We start from the raw sequence: 26,433 nt of genomic DNA on the forward strand, positions 1-26,433 counted from the left end.
GCCCTGGCATCACTGCCTCTGGCTAGGCAGGGATGAAGCATCAGACAGTGTTTTAGTGGCCAGTGCTTGGAAGTTTTCTGCCTGGTATGAAAGATTCAAGCAGCCCTGACTGGTTCTTTGGGCTTTTCTGAGCTGTGGGATCACTGTTGTGACCTGATGTCCAATTGTTTCCCCAGCTAAGCAGGTGGAGTACATGATCAAGGAAAAACACATCTACCTGATGGCTAGTGGGCGCATCAACATGTGTGGCCTGACTACCAAGAACCTGGACTATGTGGCCAAGTCCATCCACGAAGCTGTCACAAAAGTCCAATGAAGCACATGAACAACCAAACTTACATGAAGTCACCAAAGCTGTAGTGTGTAGTCCATGTCTCTTCCTGCTCATGGCTTGCCTTGTCCCACACCTTTTGAGGTTTAATAAAGATGGGAGCAGTAGCTCAATCAGGGATAATAATCTTTTGACCTTTTTGAAGTACCCCTTGCAATATGGTAGGCCAGTGCCCCCAGGAGGGTGGGGGCAGCGTGAGCCACCTTGACTCTTTTTGACTGACAGCAGCCTGGTCTTCAGGCACTTAGAGCTGCATCTTTAGCACGTCCAAATCAACTCCATGTAACTGATCAGTTTGATCTAGGCGAAGTGCGGCGCCAGTGCAATGCGCTGTGGGTAACAGCCCAGTCAGCTGGGATCTCATATGGCTTGTGAACTGTCACTCGGTAGTATTTTGGGGAGGGGTGAAGCTGTTGCTGGCTCTGCCCTGCACCCCCCCCTTCCTTCACCGACCCTGCCCCCCCCCCCCCCCCAAGTTCTGAGCCTTATGCGAGCAAACATTAATAATTGTGATGATTGCTTCTTTGTGTTGCTGACAGAAAATTAAACCTCCATCTCTGAACACTACCCCTGCCTTGTGTGGTGTTGTACCTTCAAGCTGTGCTAACCTCTTCCCAGGCTGAGGTTACAGCCTCAGCATCCTGGTTTGTCCACCAGGTCTTACTCAAAAGTTTGTTTCAAGGCTTTCCCTTTCTCCCTCACGGTGTGTTCCATCTGTGATGATCACAATTGCTACTAATGGGGCACAGTGGTGTTTGGGAGAGTGTAGCCGAGAGCTCCCTGTGACTCTACGTGAAGCTGACCGTGTCTGTCTTGTGTTCCTCTTTCTGCCCCCCTGCCTTGTTCTGTCCAACTTGTCCTGTCCCTCTGTCTGTGCTTGCTTTCTGGATAATCGTGTGTTACCTAGCCATCTGGCCACCTCTCCCTGGCCCAGAGCTCGTGGCCTGCTGCTTACATGTCAAAAAGCAGATCTTTCCTGTTCCTCCTTCTCACCAGGCTCCTGGTGAACCACCACCTACTTCCCCTGGATTCAGCAGGGCCTGACAGCAATAGCCTGTGTTTCTGGCACTTAAGAAGAGCTGGGACCATCTGCTTCTGCTCTCTGCAGTCACTGCAGATCTATTTGTGAGCTGATATTACTACCTTGACAGAACAACCTCCTGCCAAGGTTTTTCGTGAATAAAGGGAAACAGCCTCTTTCCTTGGGTCAGTTAGTAATGGTCGCTGTTGCCCTGATGGATTTTTTGCTTGTGCTGCAGCTTGGACAGTAAAAGCAAAAAGGGTGCCTTGTTCCCTTGCTGTGTTTACCAAGAAGCTGTGCACAGGGCTTCTTGTTTGTCCTTTTCAGATTAGTGTTCATGTCACTTAAAAGAGTGAGCCAGAGGCAGCCTTTCCTCTCTGCAGATGGGGAGCTTTCCATCTTGGTGTCCATCCACAGCTGGGATAATGGGGTAGTGGTTAAAGGGTGATTTCTAGGGGTGATCTCATGAGAAGGAGTTGGAGGAACCAACTCTGCTTTTGTTATTTCTAACATCTGCTTACGCTTCTGTCCTTACAGACCTGTAGGTATGCAGCCTGGCCCACCCCACATGTGATCTGTACCAGTGCTTTGCTAGCCTTACCAGCCTTGTTTTTCCCAATGAGTGACCTAAATTTCTTCCTTTCTGTGGTGTAAGCTCATTACCCATTATCCCATTTACCATGGCAACAGAGAACAGATTATTCCTTTCCTCTCTGCAGCAGCTTTTTATGGTTTTGAAAACTTCCTCTCTCCCTTTCACATCCTTCATGAGTTAATCGTAAGTGACCCTGTTTCCTTCAGCCTTTGGGGTAAGTTGTTTTCCAGCCCTTGCTTTCCTTTGGCCTCATTTCAGTTGCTGTGTGTTTCCTTAGAAGGGCAGTGCCCAGACAGGGATGCACTTATTCCAGCTGAAGTTTTATCAGGATTGGTGGACTGTGAGATTTCTGTTGTCATCTGTCAGGCTATACTCCAGCATGTGTATCCCACTATTGTGTTTGCAGGGGCACGATATTAACTCCTGTTCTTCCCCAGTCCTTGTCTGCACTGCTGAGTGCTTTCTTAGCAAGCAAGAGTTATGAGGAGCCCAGGTTCATGGGAAGAAATTGGGAAGCACTTGCTGACCTGGTCCTCGACCTGCTCCCTTCAGTGATGCTCCGTTCTATTATTCCAGCCACCTCTGGCCACAGGTACAAGAGCAGCCTAGCCTGGTGGGAGAGGTTAGCATGTCTTTCCCTACCCACATTGACACAGACAGAGGCATCGCTCAGGGAGAAATCACTTTTAATGTTAATATCCCTGTTGCGTTCGGCCTCTACAAAAACTACTGACCGGTCCATACCAACCCAAAGGCTCGGCACAAGTCTCCCTCACGCAGGCAGCAATGTGCGGAGAGGAGGATGGTTCAATGCAGCGTGGAGCGGTCCTCCCCAGGGAGGGGGGGCTGCGCTCGGCGGTGAGCTGGGCTCCCTGCCCTGTGCCTAGCAGGGGTTCGGGAGTGCCAGGCTGTGGCAATGGTCAGCATGCACAAGGCGCTGCGAGTGTGCATGTCTCTAGGCATGGCACAAATGTGCTGGGGCCCTGAGCTGCATGTGGTGCCCCCCAAACAGCATGATCTCCTCGTGGTGGAGACTACATCTGTGCAGCACCCAGCACCGAGGGGCTCCGGGCCTCGCTGGGATGGGGATGGTAAATGATGCTAAGGGCAGTTCTGGGTTGGGCCGCCCCTCCCTGCTCTGCTGGCAGGGATGCCGTGCCAGACACGTCTCCACTTTTCCTTCTTCCACCTCTTCCTTGAGACCAGATGCTATCAAGGTGCAACTGGGCAAGGGCCCTCTGACTCCAGATAGCTGGTCCAGGCCGCCGGGGTGGTTCAGCCCTGCTGAGGGCACGTCCTTTCTCGCCTGGGGATGGGGCTCTGCACAAGTCCTGCAGGGAGGGGCGGCACGAGTGGACAGGCGGGCGGGCAGGCAGCGAGCGAGTGCAGACCTGCTGCTGTTGAACATGAGCCTCGCGGCAGGAGACCCCCATGCTGCAGACCTGGAAGACACAAGCACAGCCTGGTGCAGGTGGCCAGAACTTGCCCTTCCTGACCTGCTGTCACTCAAGCCTGCAGCACCTTTCCTAGCCAGGCTCAAGGATATTGGTGCAGACACACATTTCTAGCTGTGAAAACACAAGTCAAAGTCTCACCCTGTCTCTGACATCCATTTCTGCCCCAAGGATGGTTGGAGTCTGCTGCTACATCCTTTGACCCTGCTCCAGCCCCCAGCAACATGTGTGCTTGTGTGGGCTCCAAACGACATCATTTGGCTTTGCTGCTTGAAACTCGATTATTACAACTGAGCAACCTCCCATTTGCTGGGGAAGGAATATGGCACCAAGAGGCAAGTTCCTACCTCCAGTCTGCGTGGGCCTCCAGCACTGTGCTCCAGCCACGCTGCTGCTCAGGTAATTAACGGGGCAAGATTGGAGCTCTCCTCTGGCGTCTTCTCACCCTCCGGCGACGGCCGCTGCTTGTGCCCACCTACAGCAGCAAGGGTGCCTAGGGCTGGGGTGCTGGGGGCCAAAGGTGCTCAGGACAGGGGAGTGCGTAGGGCTGGGCCAGGACCAGGCAGCTGGCTCTGCCTGAGCTAGCCCTAAGCGTGGTTTTGCCAGCTGCTAGGGTACTGTCAGGGAACTGGGCTACCCTTCTCAGCCCCATGCCAGCCCCATGCAGGATGTCCCCCAGGACGGGGCTGGGGAGCAGTTGACTTGGGCAGCAGGGTGCCACGACAGAGCTCTCCCCTGGGTGCTCCCTCCCTGCATCAGTCACTCACTGAGGGATCTCAGCAGCTTCCTGCCCGGCGTCTCCTCAGAGCTGCTCGGTGATGAGCTGGTCCCAGCCTCTCTGCCAGGGGACTCTGCCTCCAGGACTGGGTCGCAGCACTCACTGTCTGCAAAAGCGCAATGTGGCTGCAGCGCCCCAGGGCACCACAGCCCTCGCCACCCCCAGGGTCACATGTCTGTGGGTCCCAGACAGACTCACTCTGCTGCTTGCTGTTCTCCTCGTTGTCAGCCAGCTCCTCCTGGATGAAAGGGATGCCCTCCATGCGCAGGAACACCGACTCGCTGGGACTGCGCAGCCCCTCAGAGCGGCCGCCTGCAGGGACACAGGGCAGGCATGGCGGCAGGGCAGGGAGGTGCTGTGCCCTGGGGCAGGATGCAGCCGGGTGCCAGCCCAGTGCCAGGGACCCCCGGGGGATATGAGCACGTGGTGATGCAGAATTACATGCCTGCATGATTGCACCTGTGTGCACGTGCAGGCACAGAACAATGTCCACAGGAGCGTGCATGCAAACACCCACATTCCCTGGTCCACGTGCAACTACGTCTCAGCAGTGGCATACCCATCGTGCCAGCCGGTCCCAGCACGGCCCCCCAGGGGCAGCACTGGCCCATGGCAGGGAAGGGGTGCTGAGTAACTCACACATGGCACTGTTCCTCTCGTTCAGGAGGGCGATGGGGTCCTCCTTTGGTGTCTGTGGGGTTCCTCGCGTGGTCGAGGCCTTGGTTGAATCCCTGTCGAAGGCCTCCATGTCGGGGGACTGGGGCGAGCTGTCCATGCGGCTGGCCACCAGCGCATTGTGGTACTGCTGCCGGGTGACCTGGGCACACAGACATGCACACCCAGCTCAGTGGGCACCAAGCCCCATTGGGACCTCCTTGTGACTTGGTGGCACCAAACCTCCAGACAGGAGGAGTGCAGGATTCCCCAGCACCCACCGTGCACCCCCAGGCTCCTGGGGCACAGCAGGGCGGGAGGGTCCCTGAGCAGGGGTAGCCAGGGTGGGACAGTCCCAGCCCAGCCCGTACCTTGACAAACTGCACGTCACAGAGGATGTGCACGGAGTAGTCAGGTGTGTAGATGTTGTTGCTGCTGCTGTGGAGCTGTGTAGTGCTGCCCCCATAGTCATTGTGCTCCCGGTTGGGGGACTCAGAGCGGTTGAGCCCACTGCACCGTGATGGTGACCTGTTCACTGCGGGAGGGGATGGCAGAGAGGCAAACATTCTCAGTCATGGTGCTGCTTGGGTGCCAGCGCAGGGCCAGGGTGGACCGGTCACCTCCAGCAGTTATGTCCCGTGGACACCGGAGCTGGCAGGGGACCTGCGGTGGTGCCCTCCTCAGTGCATGCTAGTGGTGAAGATCCTGTGCCATGCCAGCCCCACACAAACCAAAGGGACTGGGCTGGCAGGCATCCAACCTGGCGCAAGCAGCAGAGGTTAAAGCTGCTGCCTGCCTGTCACACCGACTGACAGCTCTCCTGCTAACACAGGCCTTCACACAGGTTTGGCAGAAATTCTCCTGGTTGCAGCTGGTAGCCCTTAGGGGTTTACTCAACCTGCCTTGAGAGCACGCTCCTGTGCTCCTGTCCACCCTGACTCCAACAGAACAGGAGCAGAGGCTGCCATGGCAAGCTGGCCCATCACTCACGTTGTCTGATGGCCTCTGACATGTGGCACAATGGATTTTGTCTGGTCAATGATTTATTAGGGAACAAAGACAACTTGTTCCTTGCATAGGTGATGTCAACACCTTGCTGACTTGGCTGCTAAAATGCCCTTCTAGTACCCAGACTGCCAGAAGATAAGGGAAACAGGGCTGCGGGTAACCGTCATCAGAAGCAGCAAGTAGCAAGAAAATCCAAGTAGTGAGTGCAGGAAATTACAGAAACTGCACACCAAAGAAAGCCCAAGCTGCCCATGGCTCCCTCTTGTCCACATCCCATTCTTCCTGGGATTTGCATCCTACTGGGGAGGCTGCAGCAGGGCTGTTGTCCCTGGTCTGCCACTCTTGCTCCAACCCACGAGGGGCTACCCAGTGTGGGGTGCCATGGGTGTCCCCCTCCTGGCAATGCCCAACATGCAGGCTGGAGGGGGCTTGGTGCACCGTGCACAAGGAGCTGTAAAGAGCCGGGCACATGCAGAGGTCTCTGCCCAAAGCCATGCCCTCTTACCTGGAGAGCCAGCGAGAGAGTCCCCTCTGCTGAAGGCGAAGGTACGGGACACCGAGACAGGCACTGCAGAGAGAAGTGAGGGGGAAGGAAGGAGGGGGTGGGGAAAGGTGAGGGGCAGAGGTGGGGGTGGGAGACAGACCAAGAGGAGGCATGAGAAAAAGAATCCTGTGCCAGCAGCCCTGGGTTGAGCTCCTACCACTGTCTCTAGCATCCCTTCCCACCCCTGCTCCGGGGGGTCACTCGGCAGCCTCAGCGACAGCAACACCGACCAGCAGGGACAGACTCAACAGGCTGCTCTGTGATGGGGTAAGAGAAGGTGAGGCTGGAGGGGACCAGCTCTTGCCAGGCCTGTTTGCACAGCCACACATCTCCCTAGAGCCACGGTGTGGGCAGAAAGCATCTTATTCCCATCTTCCCAGGCTGTGCTGGCACCCTGCTCCAGCCCTTCGCCAGCTACTTCCAGCAGAGGGGACTTTGTGGTCAGCTTGTGCCACCTGGGAGATGGGTGGAGGCTAAACAAAGTCACTGTGCTTGGCATCTGGGGTGATTCTGTGTGTGCAGGCAAGTGGTAGGGAGGGAATGTGCTCTGCAACAGCCCCTGACTCCACACAGCCCCACAGCTGCAGGCAAGGGCTGGCAGCAGCCCCTCGGTGTGAAGCAAAGCAAAGGCATTCCTGCCAGGCTGTCTGCAGCTCCCTGCAAGGCCCCGGGGACTGTGCTGTGCGGGAACTGCAAGAAGCCAGGACCCCGCATCTGGGGCTGCCTGACCCACTGCCACAGAGAGGGCAAATCACAGACCATTCATTCCCTTTCCACCTTTTATTGCCATGGGTTACAGCAACAGTGACAATTTCAAGGGCAGGAGCTGTCCTGCTGCCCTCCGCAGCATCCCTGGGCCATGGCACAGGAGGGCAGGGCTCCATGGGGAGCACGGAGAGACCAACACCCCGTGAGGGATGCAGTTGTTAACACCTCCTGATGCCTCATCTTTGTCCTCACTGCTGGCAGCACCCCCTGTGAAAGCACCAGATGTGAGCTCCTGGCTGCCAGCCCCCTCCTCCAGCCACTGCCATGCCTTCCCCAGCGGCCAGCCCTCCTGCCCAGGGCCTGCTGCCCTCCCTCCGGCCACTGTGCCCGCAGCACAGCTGCAATGCTCTTCGGAGCTGCCCATGTGATTAATGTTTTTAAATTGCTTCAAAGGTAAAACCCCCAGGAAATGTGCCCTGCAGCCCCCTCCTTCAGATCTCCCTGCTCCCCCCCCCAGTAACTCCTGTTCCACATCCTTCCCTGGTCAAAACCTTCTGCAAATAAAAGTCCAAGCAAAGGCATAGCACAAAGCGCTGCCCGTAACAACCTCAATCAGCTGGGAGCAAAGGACGGGTTGATAACCCCTAGCACTCACTCCCTGCTCCCACCACCCGACCCTCCGGCAGCAGGGCTGGCCGTGCTGGGTCTCTGCCACCACACGCCTGTGCCCTGGCCACCAATGTCAAAGATCACCTGGCAATAAAACAGTTGCATAACAATGGTTAATTAGTAACATAAATGCTCAAGGGTTATGTCTGAATTCTCTGCTGTGACACACTACTCACACTCGTTTCTGCTGGGCTTTGCTTCAAGGAGGAAAATGCCAGCCCAGCAAGGGAGATGCCCTGTGACCTCTGCCTCCCAGCCTGCCTCCTTGCTGGCCAGGGGTGCAATGCCACACACATCCCATGGCAGGCAGGAATGGCTGGATGGCAGAAACCAACTTGTGACACAGCATCACACGTGAGCATGGGGAGCAAAAGAGCCCTGAGTGGCAGCATCCCGGCAGGCGGCACTGCAGATGTGTGGCTGCACTGACGTGGCTCCCACTGTGGCTGGTGCCCTGCCTGTCCTGTGGGAAGCACTCACTGCCTGAGCACCAGCAAGGCCCTGGGAACAGTCACCGAGAGCATGGGGGCATCAGGCCATGCAGCAACATCCTAGGGGAAAGCAGCCACTTCATTGATTTCCTCTGTTCAAACTGAGCGTGCTGCGGATGCATGGGGGAGCAGGATGCGCACTGAGGGGTTAATCCAGCAGTCCAGGAGCCAGCCTTTCAAATGGAGCAAAGCAAGCAGCAAGAACTAGGCGAACCCTAGAGCTGCAAGCAGACTGGGACCCACAGGAGTGACAGTCACCTGCCCTAAGGAACTCCTCCTATTGCCTCAACAACATTGCTCCCTACACCTCCCTAAAGGTTGAACTTAGTGGGTTCTTGTATTGCTAAGCACCCAGAGCATCCTCAGCTTACCATCAGCACTGCAGATCTGACTGCAACATCTGGGGTTTGGGATGAAGGATGTGCCAGACTGGGGGTGGGCAGCGCCTCCACCTGCTTCCAAGCCACCAGGGAGTAAACATTTGCAGGGGTGAACAGCAAAGAAGCAGGGGCTCACAGTCTCCCGTAATCAAAGATCCCTCTTAACTCCTGCAAGCAGGGGACTGGGGCATCTACTTTTAACTCAGCTAACCACCACATGTGAGCAGTTCACAGGCAAATTGACCCAGCTCTGCAATTCCCAAGCGGCCCTTGCTGCCCTGGCATGGACCCACATTACAGCTTGTGCTCCAAGGTTCAGGAAGGCAAATGAGTCCAGAGGTGTTACACTGAGAACTAGATGCACCGTGCCAGAAGCTGCAGGGTTTACTGGTCCCGTCAGCATGGGCATGCTGCTACCTGTGGGCAGTACCCCTTGCAGTGCCGGCCATGCCGGGATCCACCCACAGGGATCCAGCGTATGGCTGAAACTTCAAAGACACCTCAAAGAGACCTCAAAGGGACCTCAGAGTTCCTCTGTGGGGACCTAGCTGCATCAGCCCCTCAGCATGCTGCTTCTCCCCCAAGCTTTTCAAAAGGGGTGATCTTGGCACAGAGCTGCTCTGCGTGGTATGCAAACCCACCCCTCCAGCCAGCTGGTGCCACGCAGGAGAGGTTTTAGAGCCCCAGCCTGACCCAAAATACTTACATAGGAAGGAGGATCCAGCCAGGCTCCCCACTTTTCGCACGTCATTATCTGAAACAACAGCTGGAGGTTCCTGCCTGCCCCACACCCTGCAGCAAGGCCACCCCACAGCCAGCCCCCTCTGGCCGCCAGCTGGCTTAGCCCCTGTGGAGGCTGCCAGAGCAAAGGCAGGGCCAGAGGGAGCCCACAGAGCACCTACCTGAGGAGACGACAGCCATAATAGCAGGGACCCCATAGTAGGTGAATGCCCCGTTCTCAAACCGCAGCCCTTCCTTGCCAACTTCCACCTCTACCTTTCCCTGGAAGGAGAAGGAAAACCTGCTCCGACAGGCTCCCCATGCTCCTGGCCACCAACCCACCCAGGGCTGCAGGGACACCCACCACCCCATATGAGAAGACCAGCACCTTTGCTGGCAGAAGCAGCCCAGAGCAAGGCAGTGAGGAGAGATGGGCCACCCCCTGCCACCCTCCAACCGCCGCTGCCCCAGGCACCTGCAGGATGAGGACAAAGTAGTCAACGGGGCGGTTGCGCTGGTAGAGGTAATGCTCTGCAGCCTTCTTGTTCTTTCGGTCATACTTGAGCTCCTGGATGACATTGGGGTGTTTCAGCAGCCGCAGCAGGATCTTCTCAGAGAGGTAGGGGGTCTTGAAAGGCTCCACTTCTAGGGGGGAGGCAACACACTTGCTCAACAGGGCTGGGGCTGCTGGGAAACCCTTGTCCTCTGAGCTGCATGGCCCCCTCCCTGCAGCCTCCGCAGCGTCGGGGGGAGCAGTGGGATGCATGGGATGGGAGTCCAGACAGGTGAAACTGCTCACTGGTGGGCAGCCGGACCCAGCAGTGGCTCAGGGATGCCCTGTGGTGCTGGTGCTGCTGCAGAGAGGTGCAGGGCTTGCACAAAGGCGAGGGTACCTGTTGCCATGAACCGATGGGTAGCCAGGAGCAGCTGCGGGGAGATCTTCACCTTCATCTCGCTGTCCGAGAGCCTGAAGATGGAGAAGTCCTGGGGCTTTCGTCCTCGGTGGGGCACTCGCTCCTTCTTCCGATTGTCCGCTGTGGGGCAGAGAGCAGTGGTTGCCCATCGGCAGCAGCCACAAAGCCACTGCAGCTGCAGGGCCCCATACTACATGTACACACATATGGAAAAGCACATCTTGCTGCACCCTATGGCAGGGCTGCTGTGGAGCAGCAGCTGGAGCAGTGGCGCACACAGAACATGCTGTGCATCACAGCCTTGGGAGCAGCTCCCTGGGGAGGGAGCAGGGTGGCGAAACACGCTTCCTTCTCAGGAACAAGTCCTGGGTTGCCCTGGCTGGATGGATCACTCAGAGCTGGAAAGAAGCTTGGGAACCACCCATGGGCACTTAATACCCAACACATGTGTCCCTGAGTCAGGCCCTGCCCAGCCACTGGCTGCTGAAGCTGGTGCTTCTCTGTCGTCAGCATTCAAGCCTCCCTGACATCTGACTAGCATCTCTCCATCATTCTTGTCTTTCCCACCATGACTGTGAATTGCTCTGGGGAGGGACCACAATTTGCTCTGGCCTGTTTCCTACCCACATGTCTGTCTGTCTGTGCGGGCTCCCACCCTGGCTCCTGCAACCGCAGTAGCTGCTCTGGGACACTAACTGTACAGATCCGTCTCATCCAGGATCTCGGACTTGATGATCTCCTCAATGACATCCTCCAGGGTGACAATGCCCATCACCTCGTAGAACGGGTCTCCTTCCCCTTCATTGTTCACCCGCTGCACGATGGCCAGGTGGGACTTTCCTGCAGGGGGAGAGCAGAGCAGTAGTGAGACCTCACCCCTGGTGAGAGGGGTCCCCAGCACGGCGGGCTGGCAGGAGGACAGGGCTCGGTGAGAGGCACAGATCGCAGCCAAACCTCAGAAGCAGCCACTTCACCCCAACCCACCCCAACCGTACTAACTGAAGGAGAAGGGCTGGACACAAAGCCCAGCCTAACAGGGCTGCTACTCTCCAGACCATTTCTAGGTGTCACAGGGCTCTTTTTTGGGGCCACTCGCTTTCTCTACCCAGGCAATTTGCTGCCAGCCACTCTGTTTAGCTCCTCAACAGCCTCCTGTGCAGGAATGAAATGCACATTATAGCAGCTGATTCTTGCTTACCCTCAGCTTCAGTGGCATGAGACAACTCTAACAGAGCAATGAGACAGCGTCCTCCAACACAGAAACGTGAGTGTGTCCTTGGGCTCTACTGGTTTCCCTCATCCTCCTGGTGTTTTCACATTCTGTTGTTAATTAACTTTCCTATCAAATTGCCAAGAACAGCTCCCCCACATCTTTCTATCCACCGCTGTCTGGACCGATCCTAAAGCTTTTCTTAAAATACAGCCAAAACCTCCAGCTCCTCAGAGAAGCAGCTGGTTTTAATGCAGAAATGCGTATGTTTGTTTGCAGTTTTCAGCCCACTCTTGCAGAACTCTTGGGTGAACCATCTGGGCAGAGGCTGAACACTTTTCAGGCCATCAACTTGTACCTGAATGTATTCTCCAAACCCTGCCTTTGACAGCACCTCCTCTCTGTTACCTTAAACAAGCAGACTGGGACCAGGACCTTCGGCTGCAATAATGGTGACTCCTGCTTGGCAGCTGCAGTGTTCCTCATCACAGTTTCAGCTTCCTTACTTGCCCCCAGTAAGCTGGCAGCTCTACTGACACATTCTCAGGCTTCTTGCTTTTGGCATACTTGAAATATTGCTATTTATTTTTGCATGTCCAGTTTTCTGCAAGCTGTTTTGACATCTTCAACTTCTCTTTTCCTTTATTGTCTGCTCTGATTTATGCTCCTGCTCAGAAGCTTGACCAGAACCCAACTTCCAAGCCACAAACAACTTCTGGGTTTCCAGCTCAAACGCATGCTTGGAGCTGCCAATGAACAGCACTGGTTTTCTTACTGCTCCTGTAGCTCCTGCACTGCTCAGCAGCAAACACAGGTTCAGAACCTCTAGTTTTACTTAAAACATTACAAACGTCCTTCGTTGGCACCACAGCCAACAACTTCCCCTCCCTCTGTTTGCTCTACATCCCTGGGGTCTCATGTCGCAATGCCTGCACAAACCCAACTGTACTGTGGGCACTGCAGGGACCTCCAGAAAGCTATGAGCACTCTATTTTCCACACAGGCTCGGAGCTGAGCTCCATGAGCAGCAATGGTCACCTAAAAGAAGGGCAAGTCCCTCCTGCTATGCAGCTGCCTCTGCATCTGCTTCTCCCATAAATCCTCTCCAACTAACCTGCCTGCTGCTCAGGCGAGAGGATGTGAACAGTATTATGCATAAAGATGCAACAAGGGTGGGCTTCTGCTTGCTGTACAGCTTCTTCCTTGCCCACTGGCACTTTCTGGCTCATCGCCATGGAGGGACAAGCACAACAAGGGCAGCCCAGTAGTCCCACCAACCGTGTCTTGCTGGGGACCACACGACCTTCAAATAACCCTGCCCTGGATCTGAGACGAGCAAATGACATTTCTCAGCCGCAGAACAGCACTATACATTTCTCACAGCAAAGCTTGGGCATTTTCCACAGTATAAATTCCCTCCTCCTCATACCAAGCTTTTATTGCAAGATTTCAGAAAGCAGCTCGCTGCCTCCCACGCCTACAGAATTAGAAACAAGAACATAACATTGCAGCAAGTAACACTAAGATGCACTTTAAGAAACCAAATCAATAGCCTTGGGGCATTGAAAATTCAGCATGTTCTTTGGACCGGGCTGTTTCACTCCTTTCATACACGGGTTTGTGCATCTTGTCTGTTCAGTGGGTAATAAAGCAACATAACTTGAGACTTAAAAAGAAAAAAGCAGCAGTGTTGGCTGCAAGACAGCAGCAACAGCTATGTTTCGTCTTAGCAAAGTCCAGCTTTAGAAAATGTCTCCTTTGCCAAACCCTGCTCCCAAACACTGGGGCCATCTGGTCTCCTACAAGTCCTCGGGTGAGCAAGGAGAGGGGAGAAGTTATTTCTTTTGGCCGAAACCTTGTTGTTAATGACATTTACATGCAACCCAAAACCACCAAGCCCTTACAAAAAGCTTAGGTGCTACTTAAAGACAGTCAGAGAGTAATGGAGGCAATCCTTTTTTTGGCCAAACACCTACATTGACACTGTAATTTACTTTAGAGCAGCCTCAGAGAAATGTGATTCCAGCTCCACATTCACGTAGCAGCAAATGAGATTATTTAGAAATAACCCAGCACCGTTAGCCTGGGAGGAGACCCACAGTTTTGCTGCACTGGGGGCAGAGCCAGAAGGGTTGTTAGAGCACTCAAGAGTTCTTTATTTTCACAGAAAATAAACACTTCTAGCCATGCTATAAACCCACAGGTTTAGGTTTCCAGACGAACACCCATGTTAGAGACGGAGCAGGTACCCAGCAATGGAAAACTGTTGCAATTCATGGGGTTGCTCCAGGCCCATGCCGAATGAGCTGATCCCAGCCCCTGCCCAGGCAGCTGATACCCGTATCATAAAAAGCTCCGGACCCCCCCTCCCAGCACTTGTAAATGACCACTGCTTCCAGCTGGCCCCCACTGGGAGAGGGCTGACTTGCCCCAGTTCCCCATCTGAGGGACCAGAGATCATCTGCAAAGTCCTGCCCCCTGTCCTGACTGGGTCCTGTATCTCCTCCCATCAGTTTCTTAATAGTCCTTGTAAATTTGGCAGTAAGGGTGGTGGGTATTTGCAGGTGCCCTGGCTGTATGGTCATGGCTTGCTCCCTCCACCTTGGGCTGGGGATGCTGCCAAGCTCAGCTGTATCCCCCTGCCTGGCGCTAGGAGTTCCTACGCTTCCACAGGAGGAAAAGCACTGGCTTTTGGAGCATGTGCAAGGGCAGAAGCTGGGTAATTTTAGGAGGTGGAAGCAGCAATGTCCAAGGGGGATGGGGGGTGGCACAGGGACAGACCTGGGGATGCCAGAGGGGTCACATTCTCTTCTGCAGTTGTCACCTTGTAGTTCTGCATCAGTGGGAGTACAACAGAGGGAGATAAATCATTTAAACAAACCCCCAAACCTGATCTAAAACAGCTTTAAGATCTGTAAAACTGATTCCAAAAACCACACTATTGTAACTGTTGCTTGATAGCTTAAATGAAATGAATTATAAGGGTGATCTGCTTCCCCACTAGCAAGCTGTCACATGTGGATTTTACAGGGCTATCGCTGATGTAGGAAAGTGCAGTGAAACACATGAGAATCAAAGCCTTTGTTTGGCAAATGCTAGAATAAATGGGCAATTAACTTTACTCCTGCAAATAGCTCCACTGGCCTCTGCAGGGCTGTTCTCGCACAGGAAGTCTATAGGTGATTAAGTGTCTGCTCAGCATGGGCTACAACTGTACTAAATTCTTTATGAGCTACATGAAATCTGCTCTTTTCAAATAACAGCTTCAGTGGAAAGTTAATGCCTCAAAATGTTAAATTACAGAGCTAATATAAACAGCTGAGAGCCTCCACATAGAGCAAACATCTGAACAGGTATCTAAAGCTTTTATGCCTGTTTTTAGGAGCCTTGTTTTTCATAGGAACCTAAATGACCTTGGGCTTCACCGATCCACCTCAGACCGTCCTCCCCAATGGGAGAACAAGGTCTGAACACATGGAAATGTCTTTACTTGTGGGAAAGAAAATGCTGTTGGCTGCAAATATAGCCCAGACTACTTCCTTAACATCTTTTTATATAGGTGCTCTGCCAGAGGAATGTTAAGAGATGCTTTAGCCTTGTCTCTCGTTCCATGGGATGAGTGTTCTCAGCATGAAATTAATTTTCATAAATTTTATGGTAAGAGCTAAAGCTGTTCTAGGAGATCAAAGGTACAGGCACAAGCCATGAACCATTTACAGCTAAAAAATGGAAGGAAAAGAAAAAAACTAATTGGTAAATAAGGTTGATTCATGAAACAATCATGATGTAACTTAAATCTGTTTTCTGTGTGCTTTTCACCAGAGCTTTTTTCTGAGCCAGGGGCTGCCAGCATCTCCCTGCCCCTTGCAGACCTGCATCTGAAGTAAGTGGGGACCCTGATTTGAACTTCTTAAACTGGAAATTTGTGTGTGAGTGGGATCTTGTGTTACCATGACTCTGCACCAATGGTGAAGCCACACACCTGAGGAGCTGCACCTAGAGACAATCCACATCTACACCTAAACAGGGGGAAATAACCAAGAGGGCTGTGGGGGCAACCAGCTCTATGGGAATCACAGCTATGCAAAGGGAAAACTGTAAATTCTAATCTAATCCAGGCCTTCCTCAGAGGTAAGAACTTCATCTGCTTACATCTTTCTCTAGCAGAGTACAAAAGCCCTTCTTGTACTCTGCTTTGGTGCTTTTCCTATTCCTAAGAAAACTGGGGAAAAGATGGAATTTTTGGAATAGCCAGTGTATTACCACTGACAAAACAGATCAGGAGGGTAAAGGGGAGATCAGAGGGGACATGGAGTCTCATCTTCCATCTGCTGTACAACAGGGTTCTGACCTCCTGGGTACAGCCCCACCTGCTCACAAATGGTGGGTCCCCTTGCATGTTACCTGGAGTCTACAAAAGCCTACAAGGATGCCGAGGCTTTCTCAAGCTAAAAAAACCCAACTTCTAAAGAGCCAATGTAAAACAATTTTCATTGGTGTCTGTAGCATAGGCCACTTTACTCTTTCTCACAGCTCAGCCTGAAGGTGCCTTTGACAGTTCTCAAGAGGGAGATGGGTGGCTGGGTGCCCTCTTCCCTGAGGACATGGTTCTCCTCTTTGTGGAACACCTCGCCCAAAGCAGGCCTGCTCCTGGGCTTGCTGGGGTGGGGTAAAGCAGCTCGGGGTCCGCACAGTTTGAGGGGGAAAGCAAACTACTGTTTCAGGCAGAGTTGCAGCATGACTCACTAAGCCATCTTTTGTGTATCAGCACCTCACCCACTCTCAGCCTGGCCATCACCCTTCAGGGGACATGTATGGGATAGTTCCTGGGTAACAGCTGGCTCCTCATCCCATACAACTGGCTAGGGAGGCCACTGCTTCAGCCCATCAAGGTGCCCAAGATAGCGGCTATCATGCAGAAATCTCTTGAAGGCTGATTTAAATTTCAAGCCATGCTTTCCACTTGCAATGGACTGCAGGCTCACAAGGACAGTAAAAAAAGCAGCTGAAATGGTGCTGACCGCAGTTCCTGGCAAGTGTGAGCACCTCCTCCAGCTACGTTCAACTTGTAGAAGTCTAATAGAGGCTGTGGAGAATATTGAAAAGCAAAAACAGACCCTGGGGCAGAGCTGTCTTCCACAGGACAGGCTGTTTCCCCTGCTAAGCCAGGAGGTTTGTTTTTGGAGAATTTACTTTTAGTAACTCCTAAAAGATGCCAAACCACAGAAGGCTAATTTGAGCTCCACCTCAGCCTCTTCCCTGCTGCAGGAAAATGAACATTAAAAGCAAATTTCTACTGTTCCTCCCATAGAGGAAAAATATTTGCTGAAAGGTGCCACTGCTGTATATAGACTTCCGCAGGAAATTAGTCAACAAAATCCATAAATGACTTGAGGAATGGGCTAAGATTATGACTTCCCAAAGGCACTAGAGAACAAGGAGGTGGACTGCACAAAAGAGCTCCCCATGAGGAGTTGTATCACAGGACTGAAGCTGCAACATGCATTGCTTTGGTTATCTTCTAGAGATGGAGGAGAAACAGGCTGTATCACCCACAGCATTTCACATTGAATGAATGCATAAACCTTCTCTTCTAGCTCCATATTCCCAAGGTGAAGTTTATCCTACTGGGACCTCATCTGCCCCTCTGCATTGCTGTAGCTTGCTAAATCTGGTGCAGTTATTTCTCTGGTGTATTAGGTACTTCCTCCTGGGAGCCTAGAATAAAGGCAGATACACTGACATGTACCAATATAAATTGCCGAGAAACTGTCTCCAAATTTTTTCACTCCTTCAGTAGTTGCAGCTTCTTTCAGGCTGCAGGTGGCGTAATTACTGTACTGGTATGTATTTGCATATTTCTATAGGAGAGGGGGCACATTTTGTGTAGTGTCCTCCACTTAGCACTTCCATGTAAACACTGCACAACTATGCATGCCTTCTAGAATACCCTTGTCTAGCTTGCCTGAAAAGACGGCAAATTGGGTGTCCAGGCCTCATTATTTCTGAGTTTTGATGAGAAGACAGAAACAAAACCATCTTCCAGCACAAGTATTTCCTTCCTTCAGCTGAACGTGTCTCATGCTGATGTAACATTGTTTTTCAATACAGTTTTTGCAGCTACCCTTCTCTTTTGGGCTGTGGGTTAAAGCCAAAGCTACTAGTCCCCGTCCCCTGCTGCTGTTTGCAGCTTTCTCTGGGTTTTTTCCCAGTTCCCATTAGCGCCCACGATTTAACCGCCTTTCTCCAGCAATTCATGCCAAAAGAGACTCCAAACGATGGCAGCAGCAGCAGGCTTGTGAAGGAGCAGATGTGAAGAGTTTGACCAGTTCTGCTGTGACGTGGCAGGGGGCAGTTTTTGCCAATCAGGAGCTCACAGCTGCTCTTGGGTGCTGTAACCACACCAGGCCATTAGCTCCCTATCTGCTACTGCAGTGTATGCTACTATTCTCATATGATTGAAATGTTTTGGCAAGCTGATGCTACAGCAGTGCCCTTCCCCAGATCCGTGGAGGATAATCCCATCTACACAGCGTCCTGCTGGGAGGGAGGGGATTTGTGACTCATCTGTGGATTAAACTCAAGGCAAACATCAATGCATTTTAACAGAACTGAGCTCTGCTGAGGTTAGGTGTGAGCATACCTAGAAACCAAGGAAGGAAAACTTCCCTTCAAACCCCGCTATAAAAGACCAGGGAGGAGAAAGAAGCTGATCATCTTCATAGCTAGGACAGCATGATGAAAGAAAAGAAATCCATCAGGTAAACAAGGATAACAGTGTGATATCGGTGAGTAGGAGGAGAGACAGAAAAGGGAAAGTGCTGCCGGAGGTGTGAGCAAGAGTCCCGGAGTGCTGTATTTAATCATCCCTTGACATTTTCAGTAAGAAAGAACAAATGTTTGTGTACTGTGGCAGGGAGCATTGGCAGTGAAATTGTGTGACTTACACATTATGCAAAAAAATGACATTATGGGTATAGTGGATGTGGCAGAACATTAATCATTAGTGAAACAGATCAGGAGTATACATTGCTATCCAGGAAAGAAAGATATAAAATGTGATGAGTATTCTGTATAAACACTGTAATAACAAAAAGAAAAAAAGGATACAAAACCTGTTTGAGTTAATCACAGGAGAAGGAAAAGAAAGCTGGCAAGGTTTCTCTAGAGGTTTGTCAGGGACCTACGGACCCGGAGGTGGTCATCAACGCCCATCCTTACCAGAGCCTTTAATTTCCTAGAAAGAGACCGGGCCTTATCAGTGGGAGCATTTGCTGTCCTGCGGGCACCCTGGATGTGCGATGTGATGAACGTCTTCATTAAGCACTCACTGAATCAACAAGCAATCAGGCTACTCTCTAATTAGTGGAGGTGTCACAGAAGACCTGGCCATGAAAAGCAACCTTGATTGGATCAAACAAGATACTTCACCGTAATTCAAATGGACACAGAAAAGGAGACAGTGATGAAGATTCTTAATTACAAATGGGAAATCTTTATTTTTAAAATCAAATAGTCAAGTGCTGCAATAGCAGTGGATGGGACTGAAGGCAGCTGGGCATGAATATCTGTTGCGGTGCAGGAGCCAGCATGGGAACTTATATTTGGAACTGGGAAAAAGAGAGTTTAGGAGGGTTTGGGGCTCGGCTGGGGCGTGACTACCTGCAAACACAGGGTGCTGGGGGGCGACCAAATGCCTACAAGTAGGGGAAGATTAATCAGAAGAGGACAGCAACACCTGGGGAGAAGAACATTTTGGGGAAGAGCTGGAATTGCTTAACAGCATGCTGAGTTAGATACTAAGACCAAAAGCAAGGCTTTTCATCCATGTAATTTAGAAAGCACAGAGAAATTAGGTAGAAACAGAAATAAATTTTAGGCAGAGCTCAACAGAGAGGCTGCAGCAAAACGCTCCAGAAGGCCATGAGGGCAAAGAGATGCAAAGGAAGAAGAAACTGAAGTTAAATGCCAAGAGTTTTAACAGAGCAAACTAAAGAAGGATGGATAATCTTAATTTGAGATGAGGACTAGCACGTGAAAGTATAGGGCAGGTAGCAAGGCTTGTTCATGTACCTGTCAGTTTAGGGAGCGACACACACAAAACATCTCTGTTTAAGCAGAGCAGAGAGGATGGCAAACAAAGGGCAGCAAGCTAAGCAACCACAAGTCCATTTCTATAGGTCTATTGATCCACAGGGTACCAGGCTGTAGCAAATTTGGTGGGGGAAGTAGCTGAATACATCAAAGTAAATCAAGATAAAGTGCAGGGGAGGCTGACCAAGGGGGGCTATGCCAAAGTCCTCTGATATTCAGTAACACCGAGCCCCCTAGACAACGGAGAGGCAGCAGAGACCTCAGGTGAGCTTCAGCAATGTAGTATCACACGGGAAGCCACAGTTAAGAAGGAATTGCAAAGCACGTAAGAATTAGGAAGAGGAGAGACTGATTATGTTAGAGGAGGCATCAGGGCAGGGGGAGTACTGTGGCTCATAAAGGTTGAACCCAGAGACCAATCTTAATGCTTTTGCTAACAGTCTTGGTATAAAACCCAGGAATGTGCTGATTTTGCACCGTTGAGAGTCTCCAGTAGTGGTGTGGGGCAGAGAGGGTAGGTGGTGTCTGCCATGCAGAACTCTTCACCCTGTGATCCTGGGAGGCAGTGAGGACATGGTTGTGCATCTCCACAGCAGATGCTGACCTGCATGTATCTGATGATCGCTTTCCTGGCACACAAGAAACGTTCTATCCTTCCCTCCTCCCATCTCTGAAAATGAGTACGGAGATGACTCAGGGGGAGGCTTTCTCTATATCTGGGATGGACCAGGTTGGCCTTTCTCACATGATCAGCTCTGCTTGCAGCAGAGCAGCCCCAGGCAGCCGGGAGCCAAGTGCTGTCCTCCCACATTACATAATGCAGGATGTTACCGCTGCAGCCATTTCTTAAAGACTCACTCACCACGGTATGATGTACCGAGTAACATGCAGCAAAACACAATTCCCAGTGGGGGGAGAAAACACATGCTGTGTGTATTCTCAAGGTATGGTTAATGCACTACAGGTCTCAGCATCTCTGGGGCTGCTGGCAGCTGCTGCATTATGAATACTGTCACAGCTGAAAAAAAGTACAGCTCTTTCTAAGGGTTTAGGCTTTTCTTCTTCCTTTAAACCACTTGGACAGAAATACTTTCTAGACCTGCTTCTCACTGCTAAGCTGAAAACGTGAGAGCTAAGGAGCAAGATGTAATCTCCTGCCATAAACTCCTCCATGTAGAACACAGCAGCGAATGCTGCCTTGCCTGGGCAGGGGCGTGAGGCGGGCACCGTGCCCACGCTGTCAGGCCCCCCCAGAGACACTAGCCCTGCAGGACAGTCTCACCTGCTGAGGCAGCAGCCTCTGAGGCCAAAGGCTCTTACAGTCTCCATAACATCACAGGCAAGACGAGCACTGCAGGCCCTCAATCCACCCAGATGCTGTTTCACCAGGTGACACCAGGGTCATCAGCACATGCAGGGCCCAACTCCCCCCAGCATCCCTGGTACCTGCCAGGTCCTGCCAGGAGGCCATGCGGGGGTGGGCTGTGGGGGCTGCTGACCTGGGAACCACTGGGGGTGCAGAGGGGTGCAGGGGGAGCCCGGGCAGCCTCACCCTTCTTGAACTCCTCAAGCAGCGTGTCAAGGCGCGTGTCGTTGAAGACGCAGTGGAGCGGGCGGCGGTAGAAGCGGGTGACAGTCTGCAGCGGGGTGCAGTCATCGGGGTCAACGAAGGCCAGGTCCTTGACAAAGAGCAGGTCGACGATGTTGTCGCGCCGGTCGCCCTCGTAAACAGGAATGCGGGTGTAGCCAGAGCGGAGGATCTCGGAGACGGTGGCGAAGTCCAGCACGGCGTCGGCACGGAGCATGAAGCAGTCGGCCAGCGGCGTCAGCACATCCTCCACCACCTTGGTGCGCAGCTCCAGCGCGCCCTGCACCATGGCCAACTCCTCCCGCACCAGGTCGCCGTGGGGGCCGGCGGCGCGCAGCGTCTCCAGCAGCCGCTCCCTCGTGGAGAAGACGCTGAGCTCCTGCCGCAGCGCCCAGTCCAGCACCCGGCTAAGCGGGTAGCAGAGGGGGAAGGCGGCCAGCATCAGCAGCCGGGTGAGGCACAGGGTGCGGGAGGCGATGGCCAGCCCGTGCCGCGAGCAGACCGAGTAGGGCAGCACCTCGCCGCCCAGGAAGACGGCGGCGGCGCACAGCAGCACCGGCAGCCAGGGCGCTCCCCGCGGCCCGCCGGCCGCCGCCGCCGCCCCGCCGCCGGGCAGCGAGGCGCAGAGCCAGCCGGCCAGCGCCGCGTTAGCCCCCGCCTGCCCCAGCAGCAGCGTGCACAGCAGGTAGGTGCCGCCGCCGCCGCGCACCGCCTGCACCCGCCGCGCCTGCTCCCGCTCGGCGGCCGAGCCGCTGTTGCGCAGGACGCGGAGCTCCAGCGGGTCCAGCGACAGCAGCGAGAGGCGCAGCCCGCTGAACAGCGCCGACAGCCCCAGCAGCAGCAGGGCGCCCAGCGCCCGCAGCCAGCCCGCCTCGGGCAGCGGCAGCAGCCAGGCGCCCAGCGCCGGCGCGGCCGGCCGCACCCGCAGCAGGAAGCCGCCCGCCGCCCCGTGGTGCGCCCAGGCCCGCCCGTCCCAGGCGCACAGCGAGAAGAGCCGCCCGCCCGGCGCCGCCGCCGCCTCACCCTTGCGCGGCTCCCGCACCCGCACCTCGGCCAGCGCCGAGCCCGCCGCCCCGCCCGAGCGCAGCGGCCCCACCACCTCCACGTCCGAGGCCCAGGCGCTGCGCTCCCGGCACCGCTCCGCCGGGCCCCGCGCCACCTTGCCGCCCGCCGCCGCCGGCGGAGCCGCCTCCTCGATGAAGACTAGCCGCGGCTCCCGCTCCCCCGCCGGCCCGCGGCTGCCGTTGCCCTCGGGCGGCGGCTGGAAGTAGAGGCGCAGGAGGAAGCGGCTCCCCTCCGCCGCCTGCACCGCGCCGCCCTCCAGGGACACCCGGCCCGGCGCTGTGTCCTCGGGCCGCAGCCCCAGCAGCCAGGCGGCCCCGGCCGGCGGCCGCGGCGACAGCGAGAAAAAGAGCAGCAGCACGGCGCCCCGGCTCCGGCCCCAGCCGCCGCCGCCGCCGCGTCCCGGGCCCGCCGCCGCCGCCATGCCGCTGCGCCGGCACCGCAGCGCCCGCCCGCCGCCCCGGGACTGCAGCGGGGAGCCGGCACGGCGCGGCGCGGCGGCACACGTGGGCCGGGGGGCGGGCAGCCGACGCGCCACGTGCGACCGGGAGCCGGCCCGCGGCGCCCCGGCGGGAGGGGCCGGCGGAGCGCGGCTGCCGGGGACCCGGCGCGGGGGACGGGGGGAGCCGCCCTCCCGCCCTGCACTGCCCCGTCCCCGCGGCGGGCCGCACCGCGCCCTTTCCCTACGTCCGCGCGGCGCCGGCGGGGCTGCCCGGGAGCCCACCCCCGGGGGTACGGGCCGCCACCCGCCCCGGCAGCTGGAGAGGGCTGCCGGCCCCGAGCGGCGAGCCCTGCCCCGGCCGCCCGCCACCGCCGGTTCCGTCCCGGGAGCACGGCGGGACCGGACAGGGGCTGCGCCTCCCCGTGCGCGCTGCAGTCGCGGTTTGCTGGAAGGCTCCTGCCGGCGGGCTCTGGAGCTGGGATCTGCGGACAGCCTACCTCTGCTATCTGCCGAGGCCCAGCTCTTCAGCTTTTCGGTTCAAATTAATCGCCCTTCCTCCTGTGGGACTGATTTTTTTTTTTTTTTTCCAAGGGCGGAGTATAGTTGTTAGGTTTGCGGTCTTGCTAGGAAGCAACTGTACCTAACAGCTACTCTCATTTCTAGACCTGATGGGGAATGTGATGCATGAACAGCATTTACCAGTTTCGGAAGTATGTGCTGATGAAGGCACTTGGGGACTGTTGAAACTTTTGGGTCTTCCCTTGACTAGCGTCCACAACAACCTTAAACTGGGCTTAAGAGGCTGGGGAACTGGAAAAGAGTCACTTGCTTACAACTATGACAGGCCTATGGGAAAGCAGGAAGCTGGTTCAGAAAATGTCATGGAGGAAAAGGAGGTGCTCCATTACTGCACCCATGAAACTGGGCCACTTTCTGTGTCAGTATGTCAGCAGGCGGATAGGCGTGAAAAGCTGCCAGGGAGATCTGTGCTCCTTGCTGCCTTAGGAGAGACTCTTCCCCCTCTTTGGGAGAGGCAGCTAATTTTTTTCCAAATTCAATTAATTTCCAAGGATTTCACAGGGGCTGTGTGGTGCTTCACAAGCGCTTGCTGATCTTCCCCCTTTCTAACTCCCCCCTAGCTCCAGTGAGGAAGGAACTGCCTGGTGCTCTGCCTGGGCGTAATTTATGGAGGAGCCAACTGCCTTTGCAGACCCTACCCAACTTACACCATCTGACAACCAGATTTCAAACTGTCCTAAGCGGTACTCAGAGCGACGAGGGACAAGCTCAGTCTGCTCCTGCCTTTCTGTCTGCAGGTGGTGTGGCTGAGCGCATAGCTGCTCCTTCCTTATTAGGATCCTGTGGGAACTACTGTCTGAGATCATCCCAAATTTTTGAAACTGCAGGCTGTCATCCGCCTGGAATTTCTCACAGATTTCTTGATGCTGAGAATATTGTAAAGGCAATCCGGTTTTGTGCATCACTGCCATAGCATTTTGGACTGCTCTTTGGAAGCTGCGTGCCCATGCCAGCAGTTACTCATCTTTATTAACTTGCAGATTAGATTCCTGAAAGATTTTCTGGCGATCAGTTTCTCAGTATGGGAACCGAAGACTGTGAATTACAGACTTGCATTAAGTAAGTGGAAAGTATTCTTGTCCATAGTACCTTTGTCACAGAAGTCCTCAGCCAGCCATTTGGAAACCACTGGTCTAGGCTAGTACGATTTATAAAAAACAACCCATGGCACTGCGGGAGGAGGAACCACAAGGTGGCAATCTCTCTCCGTACTTGTACTGGCAAAAGAAACCTCTGGCAAAAGAATCTCGGACAGTAACTGTGTAAAGCTGCAGAGACGGATGGTCACGTCTTGTATCTTCCAGAGTCCCAGCAACGCTCATTTCGATGCTGGATTTTCTCTTCTGAACGCTTTTCCCTTTAGGTTGAAACCCTCAGTCTTGAAAAGGTGGCACTGGAGGCTGCTTTTTGCTGGCTTTTCCATCCTTTGTCCCAAAATGGGCACCAGACATTGCTTGCTGACTACCAGTGGTGCTTGCGTGCGTGCTGGTAGGAGCTACTGTGCGCTGGGAGAGAAAGTTTCCTCCTGCACTGGAGGCACTATCTACTTCAGAGTATTGCTAACCTGCTAGTGGGGATAGATAATAATAATAATGATATATTAATGTATAATGTAACAGTTGCATCAGGATCCTGCTTCAGGCACTGAGATGCCTCAATGGGAGCAAAATAACCTGGATGTTAGGACTAGGCAGTGACCTGCGGGCTGAGTGTGGCATATGGTCTTGACAGGACTGCAAAGCCTTAGTGACAATAGCTCCACTCCTAAAAAGATGTGGCCAGAGGGTGTAAAAACGCAAAGAGAAATAATGCTCATTTTGGGGTGGAGCTGCCCTGGTCCTACAGTATCAAACACCATCTGCTGCAATGAGCTCCATGTCGATCAGGACATAGTTGTGTTCTTGCCAGATGTTAGCTTACATGTGCTACATGTAAAAGTAAACTGGTGCGAAAGCTGTGGTCTGATGTGCTTTCAGTAGGATTTGCCCTACATAAGTGACGACGTGCTAGCCAGCCTCTTGCTGAGAGGATGCACTCCAGAAGTTGCAGGTGTGTGGCTGGAGCATGTTCAATAAGTCAAGATAGGAAATATCTTCCAAAGTTCCAAATAAGACAAAACAAACTAAGCTTTAGCACATGCTCAGTTGATGGAGTCTTTGGCAAGTATGACATGAATTTGCAAGGCTCTCACCGAGGCCTGTCCCAGCTGTATCCTGCCTGCTGAGTCCTTCAGCAAGCACGGCATAGCTATCCTTGTTTTCTTCTTATGCCAAAGTCTCCTTTTTTTACCTGTTCTCCGCTTACAACATTGCTCGGCTTTACACCCTGTGTGCCCCCACTGAGCTCTCTCTGCAGCTTCTGTGTCACAGGCTGCGACACCCATGATCCCTACCAGTGGTGACATATCTAATCACGGCTGTCCTCTTCCAGCTCTGAATGTGCAGGTCCAGGAGGAGGGAAGCATGGACATGGGGAGTTCTGTAAAGTCGCATCACCTTGACTTCAAGGCCTGAAGTCAGGGTCCCAGAGGCTGTGGGTTGCAATTTGCTTCCTTCCTGGTTGATGGGAGCCCAGGGGTTCTGCTGTCTACTGATCCTCCAGGAAGGGCCAGGAGCCACTGGGGGACTGCTAGTGGGGATAGAAATGTTAGCAATCCAAATCATGATGGGAAACAGAAGGAATAAAGAATATCTGGATTTCTTTTTTTCTCCCCAGAAAGCGGGAAGAAATCTAGCGAGGACAAGGCTGGCTTCTCCTAGAATACATATGCAACATGATTGTCACTAATGTTCTGTAGCTGGCTGAGAAGATACTTTCCCCAAGTAAGTGAAATTAGCACTAAGATGTGGGATATATAGTAACTTATGAGGCAGAAGGAATAAGACCCCAGGCAAGGGAGCTCCAAACAGTGCACTGTGTCTTTTTTTTCCCCCATCTCTGAGTCCATGGTTTTCAATTAACCCCTTTTATCTATCCTGGCCATGGTTGCTGCAGGTTTGCGAAGCTTTACCCAGCCTTCTGGATGATGACGTGTTAAGCACTCAGTTTGTGATAACCAATTTTCTCCTGAAATGATACCAAAAGTCTGCTGTTTTGATTTAAACCGGTTTCCCAAGCATTTTGGTTAATAATAAAAGACAGTCCACTCCAAGAGAATCTAACTTGAGGAAGCCATGAAATTTAATTCATTT

General features: G+C 53.7%; 2 protein-coding genes across 11 annotated transcripts in view; one reads left to right on the forward strand and one right to left on the reverse strand.

Moving 5' to 3' along the window:
- Positions 1-898, forward strand: part of GOT1 (glutamic-oxaloacetic transaminase 1) — a gene marked incomplete at its 5' end in the record, with an annotated part of 28,359 nt that extends 27,461 nt beyond the window's left edge. For both annotated transcript variants that reach the window (XM_080402344.1, XM_080402345.1), the window contains one exon: positions 177-898. In XM_080402344.1, coding sequence (XP_080258470.1) covers positions 177-316 — 140 coding nt within the window. In that variant the 3' untranslated portion in view covers positions 317-898. The remainder of the gene's footprint in view (positions 1-176) is intronic.
- Positions 899-2,616: 1,718 nt separating this feature from the next.
- CNNM1 (cyclin and CBS domain divalent metal cation transport mediator 1) lies at positions 2,617-22,844 on the reverse strand. 9 transcript variants are annotated; one of them, XM_080402325.1, is made up of 13 exons: positions 21,124-22,844; positions 10,964-11,107; positions 10,247-10,387; positions 9,829-9,998; positions 9,536-9,635; positions 9,340-9,387; positions 6,347-6,409; positions 5,205-5,368; positions 4,819-4,996; positions 4,378-4,491; positions 4,169-4,285; positions 3,749-3,876; positions 3,252-3,389 (listed from the first exon to the last, which is right to left on the reverse strand). In XM_080402325.1, exons 1-12 carry the CDS (start codon positions 22,643-22,645, stop codon positions 3,797-3,799), a joined length of 2,841 nt encoding a protein of 946 aa, XP_080258451.1. In that variant the 5' UTR covers positions 22,646-22,844; the 3' UTR covers positions 3,252-3,389; positions 3,749-3,796. The 9 variants fall into 9 exon arrangements, 8 of the variants coding, with proteins under 8 accessions (XP_080258447.1, XP_080258453.1, XP_080258451.1 ...); XM_080402326.1 differs by having other exon boundaries at positions 3,260-3,667; XM_080402321.1 differs by lacking the exon at positions 3,749-3,876 and having other exon boundaries at positions 2,617-3,389.
- Positions 22,845-26,433: the final 3,589 nt, after the last annotated feature.

The sequence above is a fragment of the Falco punctatus genome (assembly GCF_963210335.1).
Source record: "Falco punctatus genome assembly, chromosome: 9".
NCBI lineage: Eukaryota > Metazoa > Chordata > Aves > Falconiformes > Falconidae > Falco > Falco punctatus.

What these genes read in the sequence shown, in the direction of transcription:
- CNNM1 (XM_080402321.1), bottom strand. Translation starts at nt 22,645, where the DNA reads ATGGCGGCGGCGGCGGGCCCGGGACGCGGCGGCGGCGGCGGCTGGGGC. An exon ending in CCATCGGTTCATGGCAACAG is followed by an intron (nt 9,999 to 10,246) that starts GTACCCTCGCCT and finishes CCTCCCCCCTAG; the next exon opens with AAGTGGAGCCTTTCAAGACC. An exon ending in GGCTGGATCCTCCTTCCTAT is followed by an intron (nt 6,410 to 9,339) that starts GTAAGTATTTTG and finishes TTCTCTCTGCAG; the next exon opens with TGCCTGTCTCGGTGTCCCGT.